This window comes from Pelodiscus sinensis, chromosome 19 (genome assembly GCF_052426305.1).
Source record: "Pelodiscus sinensis isolate ZL-2025 chromosome 19, ASM5242630v1, whole genome shotgun sequence".
Taxonomy (NCBI): domain Eukaryota; kingdom Metazoa; phylum Chordata; order Testudines; family Trionychidae; genus Pelodiscus; species Pelodiscus sinensis.
This window is the reverse complement of record NC_143070.1, coordinates 5,747,713-5,753,712: the sequence shown is the minus strand read 5'-3', so window position 1 is coordinate 5,753,712 and position 6,000 is coordinate 5,747,713. Positions and strand designations below refer to the sequence as shown.

Sequence of the window (6,000 nt, the reverse complement as noted above, 5' to 3'; positions counted from 1 at the left end):
TTTTAAAAGAGAACTAGATAAATTCATGGAGGTTAAGTCCATTAATGGCTATTAGCCAGGATGGGTAAGGAATGGTGTCCCTAGCCTCTGTTTGTCAGAGTGGAGATGGATGGCAGGAGAGAGATCGCTTGATCATTACCTGTTCGGTTCACACCCTCTGGGGCACCTGGTATTGGCCACTGTCGGCAGACAAGATACTGGGCTGGATGGACCTTTGGTCTGACCCAGTATGACCATTCTTATGTTCTTAGTCTCTGCTTGTCTGATAGTACCAGCCCCAGAGTTACTCAAGGAGCTGACTGAGGAGATAGCTGAGCCATGAGAGATTATCTCTGAAAAGTCATTGAAGATGGAAGAGATTCCAGAAGTCTGGAATAGGACAAGTATAATGCCAGTCAACGAAAAGGGAAACAAGGATGACTCAGAAAATTACAGACTAGTCAGTTGAACTTGTCTTCCCAGAAAAATAATGGAGGAAACAATTAAACAGTCAGTTTGTGAACATCAAGAAGATGATAAGGGGATAAGTAAGAGTCAACACGGCTTTGTCAAGAACAGTATCAAAGCAGCTTGATAGCTTTCTTTCCCAGGGTAACAAGCCTTGTGGATGGGGTGAAGCAGTAACGTGGTACATCTTGACTTTATTAAAACTTTTCATACTGTCTCACATGACTTTCTCCTAAACAAATTAGGGAAATCCAGCCTAGATAGAACTACTATTGGAGGGGTGCATAACTGGTTAGAAAACCGTTCCCAGAGCTGGAAGAGCGTAATGAATGGGGTATCCAAAGGTTTCAAGTTCTGTGTCTAGTTATGGTCATCAATGTTTTAGATAATGGCTAGAGACTACATTTGTAAAGTTTGTGGACGATACCCACCTACTAGAGTTTGCAAGTGCTTTGGAAGATAGGATTACAATTCAACAGGATCTGGACAAACTAGAAAAATGCTCTGAAGTAAACAGGATGGAATTAAATGACGATAAATGCAACTCCACTTAGGAAGGAACAATCAGTTGCACGCATACCAAATGGGAAAAGACTGCCAAGGAAGGAGCACTGAATAAAAGCTAAATAGGAGTGAACATTGACTGTGTTCAGATCTAGGTGCCACAATTCAGAAAACAATGAGAACCAAGTGGATAAAGTCCAGAGAAGAACAACATAAGAACATAAGAACGGCCGTACTGGGTCAGACCAAAGGTCCATCTAGCCCAGTATCCTGTCTACCAACAGTGGCCAGCACCAGGTGCCCCAGAGAGGGTGGACCGAAGACAATGATCAAGCGATTTGTCTCCTGCCATCCCTCTCCAGCCTCTGACAGAGGCCAAGGACACCATTTTATCCCCTGGCTAATAGCCTTTTATGGACCTAACCTCCATGAATTTATCCAGCTTCTCTTTAAACTCTATTATAGTCCTAGCCTTCACAGCCTCCTCTGGCAAGGAGTTCCACAGGTTGACAACACGCTGTGTGAAGAAGAACTTTCTTTTATTAGTTTTAAACCTGCTACCCATGAATTTCATTTGGTGTCCTCTAGTTCTTCTATTATGGGAACTAATAAATAACTTTTCTTTATCAGCCCTCTCCACACCACATAATTAATTAAAGGTCTAGAACACAGGACCTATGAAGGAAGATTGAAAAAAAAAACAGTTTGTGTAATCTGAAAAGAGAAGACACACAATAAGAATTTTCAAGTACATAAAAGATTCTTCCCAGGAGGAGGGAAAACAATTATTTTTAAGAAATGGGCTTAAATTCCAGCAAGGAAGATTTAGGTAGCACAATAGGAAAAAACACCTGTCACAGTTGTTTAGCACTGGAATAAATTCCACAGGGAGGCTGTGGAATCTCAATCACAGGACATTTTTAAGAGTAGATTAGAGAAATACCTGTCAGGGATGGTCTAGAAAATACTTAGTCCTGCCATGAGTGTAGGGGACTGGACTAGATGACTGTAGATGATCCTTCTAATGCGAGGATTTCATGACTTTGTGGCAGGCTAACAAATGAGCAAAGTTACCGTCTTTTTCCAATTTATTAAACATGCAATTTTGTATGTAAATAATTTAACTCATCTAATGTGGAATGACACTAATTTCCATTTACATACTTAGGAAACATAATTTTAATGGTTAAATGTGGTTCAATTAATCCGTTCTGCCTGTGTGCCCAGAAGTTTAGACCCTGCGTGGATTCTCCCATGTTTCATGAGGTGCGATCTCTGGGTGAAACATTTCCCACAGTCCAAGCACTTATAGGGTCTCTCTCCTGTGTGGATTCTCTGATGTATAACAAGCGCTGATCTATTTCTGAAAGTTTTCTCACAGTCCACGCACTTATTGGGTCTCTCATCTGTGTGGACTCTCTGATGTTTAACAAGGTCTGATCTCTGTCTGAAATCTTTCCCACAGTCCACACACTTATGAGGTCTCTCTCCAGTATGGATTGACTGATGTTTAACAAGGTCTGATCTCCATCTGAAATCTTTCCCACAGTCCACACACTTATGGGGTTTCTTTCCTGTGTGTTTTGCCTGATGTTTAACAAGATCTGACCTCCGTATGAAACTTTTCCCACACTCTAAGCACTTATGAGGTCTCTCTCCTGTGTGGATTGCTCCATGTTTAACAAGGTCAGACCTCCCAATGAAACTTTTTCCACAGGATAAGCACTTGTGGGGTCTCTCTCCTGTGTGGATTTTCTGATGTAAAATAAGGCGTGATCGCTGTTTGAAACTTTTTCCACAGTCCACACAATTATGGGGTCGCCCTGTTGTGTGGATTGCTTGATGTTTAATAAGTTCTGACCAACATATGAAAGCTTTCCCACACTCCAAGCACTTATGGGGTCTCTCTCCCGTGTGAATTGCCTGATGTTTAACAAGGTCAGGTTTCTGTATAAAACTTTTCCCACAGTCCAAGCACTTATGAGGTCTCTCTACTGCGTGGATTGCCTGGTGTTTAACAAGGTCAGGCCTCCCAATGAAACCTTTTCCACAATATACACACTTGTGGGGTCTCTCTCCTATGTGAACTGCCTCATGTTTAACAAGGACTGACTTCCGTATGAAACTTTTCCCACAGTGTAAGCACTTATGAGGCCTTTCTCCTGTGTGGATTTTCTGATGTAAAACATGATCTGACCTGCGCATGAAAGATTTCCCACAGATTAAGCACTTATAGGGCCTCTCTCCTATGTGTGCTTTCCGATGTAAAACAAGCTCTGACCAGTGTATGAAATTTTTTTCACAGACTAAACACTTACGGGATCTATCCCCTGTATGGATTCTCCCATGTTTATTGAGGTGTGATATCTGTGTGAAAGTTTTACCACAGTCCAAGCATTTATGGGGCCTTTCTCCTGTGTGGATTCTCTGATGTATAATAAAGGCTGATCGATTCCTGAAACTATTCCCACAGACCACGCACTTATGGGGTCTCTCTCCTGTGTGAATTCTCCGGTGTCTAGCAAGATCTGATCTCCATATAAAATCTTTCCCACAGTCCACACACTTATGGGGTTTCTCTCCCGTGTGCATTGCCTGATGCTTAACAAGGTCTGACCTCCGTATGAAACTTTTCCCACAGTTTAAGCACTTATGCGGCCTCTCTCCTGTGTGAACTGCCTGATGCTTAACAAGGTCTGACCTGCCAATGAAACTTTTCCCACAGAATAAACACTTATAGGGTTTCTCTCCTGTGTGGATTCGCTGATGTAAAATAAGGTGTGATGTTTTTCTGAAACTTTTTCCACAGTCCACACAATTGTGGGGTCTCTCTGCTGTGTGGACTGCCTGATGTTTAATAAACTCTGACCAATGTACGAATTTTTCCCCACAGTCTATGCACTTATGAGATCTCTCTCCTGTGTGGATGGCCTGATGTTTAACAAGGTCTGACCGCCGGACAAAACTTTTCAAACAGTCTAAGCACTTATGAGGTCTCTCTTCTGTGTGTCTGACGTGTTGTACATTTAGTGCTGTCTTCCAACTCAGAAGATTCCCACCCTTGAGGCACTGAATGCATTTCTCTGCTGTGTGGCTTCCCCCATCGGTATTAAGGTCAGAGCAGATACTGATGTTTTCCCCACATTCCAAGCCCTGAAGGGGTTTCTCTCCAGCGTGGGTTGTCTGAGGTGTCAGAAGCTGGGATGTCAGAATGGACCCTTTCCCACACTGCAGACAGTGGTAGGACTTCTCTTCATTTAGATTTGTGTTCCGAGCTGTGGGATTCTTGACCCCTTCATCACACAGAATGGATTCATCCACTTTTTCCCGTGGTTGGTTTCCCAGCAGCCTCTCTGGCCTGTGCCAATCTCCCCAGGCTTCTCCCCGTTCCAAGCACTGGGAAACATTCCTTTCAGCTCTTCCCACAAAGGTCGCCTGCGGTTCCATCTCCCCAGAAGCTTCCTTTGGTTGGTTCCCCTCTTCATTCTCACTCCCTGTCCCATCACCTGCTGGAAGAGAGAAACAATTCAGGCAGGAGTCACTGAGCAGAGGAGAAAGAGGAACAGCACCAAGGGAAAACCCAGCACACTGACTTTCCACAGACGGAGCACTTGGATTGTCCTTCTGATTCCCGCACAAACACTCGTAGGGAAGAATAGTTGGGAAGGAAACTCCTGCCACTAACAAGACGTGACATCTGCTGACTACAGCCCTGCCCTGCTCTGGGTGAGATGAACAACTGAGGACACTGACTCGCACCATATTCTGGAGAGTCTCAACTTTTTCCTTCATTCCCCAGTTGGTTTCCGTGTCAGTCCTCACCTGTGCAGGTGCCTCTCGGGATCTCTCTCTCCTCCCCGGCCTGGAGGTCGGGCACCCAGGGCTCTTCCCCTCGTTCCAGCCGGGCGATCAGCTCAGGTTTGGGAACGGGAAACCCTGCGCAGGGGGTGAAATCAGAGCAGATCAGGCTGCAGGGAGGGTGGGGAGAGCGTCTGTCCCAAGGGACATTCTGCGTGGGTCTAAACTACACCCCTCTGCCAACAGAGGGATGTAGATTAGGCACATCGCTATTGCAAATGAAGCGGGGATTTAAATACCCCGCGCCTCATTTGAATAGAAATGGCCGCCGTTTTTTGCCACCACGGCACTTTGCCAGCAAAAAGCGGCAGTCTAGATGGGGCTTGGTCGACAAGGAAAGCCTTTTCTGACTGATCCCCGTCTATTTTGTCGCTTTTTGCCGGCAAAGTGCCGCATCGGCAAAAAGCGGTGGCCATTTCTATTCAAATGAAATGCGGGATATTTAAATCCCCGCTTCATTTGCAATAGCGATGTGCCTAATCTACATCCCTCTATCGGAAGAGGGGTGTAGTTTAGACACACCCTCTGTGAGTGGAATCTGTCCCCGTGCACCTGGGGGAATATGGAATCCAAGGAGATGGGAACACGATCTTGGAGTTCTGTTGGGAAAGGCAGACTCCTGCAGAGACTGGAAAATTATTATGCCCTCACATAGGAGTTCCCAGGATCTAGGCAGTCTGGGGCCCTTGCTGACACTCACAGCTCTGCAGTTAAACCCCTGCCTAGTTCTAAACCTCTGGAGCTCGTCCCAAGGAGGGGGATGAACAGGGATTCTGCATGTGAGTGAGCAACAATAGAGAGGATATGACAATGTACAACTTCTGCCCCTTGAAATGCTGGAAATGAGGGGAGGATTTAGCACAGAGGTGGGCAATAATTTTTGATGGGGGGCACTCCAACATTTTGGTAAGAGGTCATCGGCTGAACTTTTCTATAGAGGTGCAAAGTCTGGGATGGAGGCTGAGTGCAGAAGCAGGCTCAGGGTAAGAACAAGGGTACAGGAGGGGGGTTGGGCTATGAAAGGGAGTCTGGATGAAGGAGGGGGTTCGCAGCGCACGAAACTTCCCCTTAACCCCAGTGCAGAGAGGCAGATGGAGCAGCCAGCTGCTCTGAGTCCAGTGGAGTGGGCCAGATTGAGAGCCATGGTGGGCCAGATCCGGCCCCTGGGCCGTATCTTGCATATTCCTGGTT

General features: G+C 45.7%; 1 protein-coding gene across 4 annotated transcripts in view; it reads right to left on the bottom strand.

Moving 5' to 3' along the window:
• Positions 1-2,021: 2,021 nt before the first annotated feature.
• The window catches only part of LOC142818212 (uncharacterized), a 56,741-nt gene continuing 52,762 nt past the window's right edge, over positions 2,022-6,000 (bottom strand). For 3 of the 4 annotated variants that reach the window (XM_089770753.1, XM_089770754.1, XM_006134146.5), the window contains 2 exons: positions 4,774-4,887; positions 2,022-4,460 (listed from right to left, as the gene is read on the bottom strand). In XM_089770753.1, coding sequence (XP_089626879.1) covers positions 2,149-4,460; positions 4,774-4,887 — 2,426 coding nt within the window. In that variant the 3' untranslated portion in view covers positions 2,022-2,148. The remainder of the gene's footprint in view (positions 4,461-4,773; positions 4,888-6,000) is intronic. The other variant, XM_006134147.5, reaches the window with a different exon arrangement.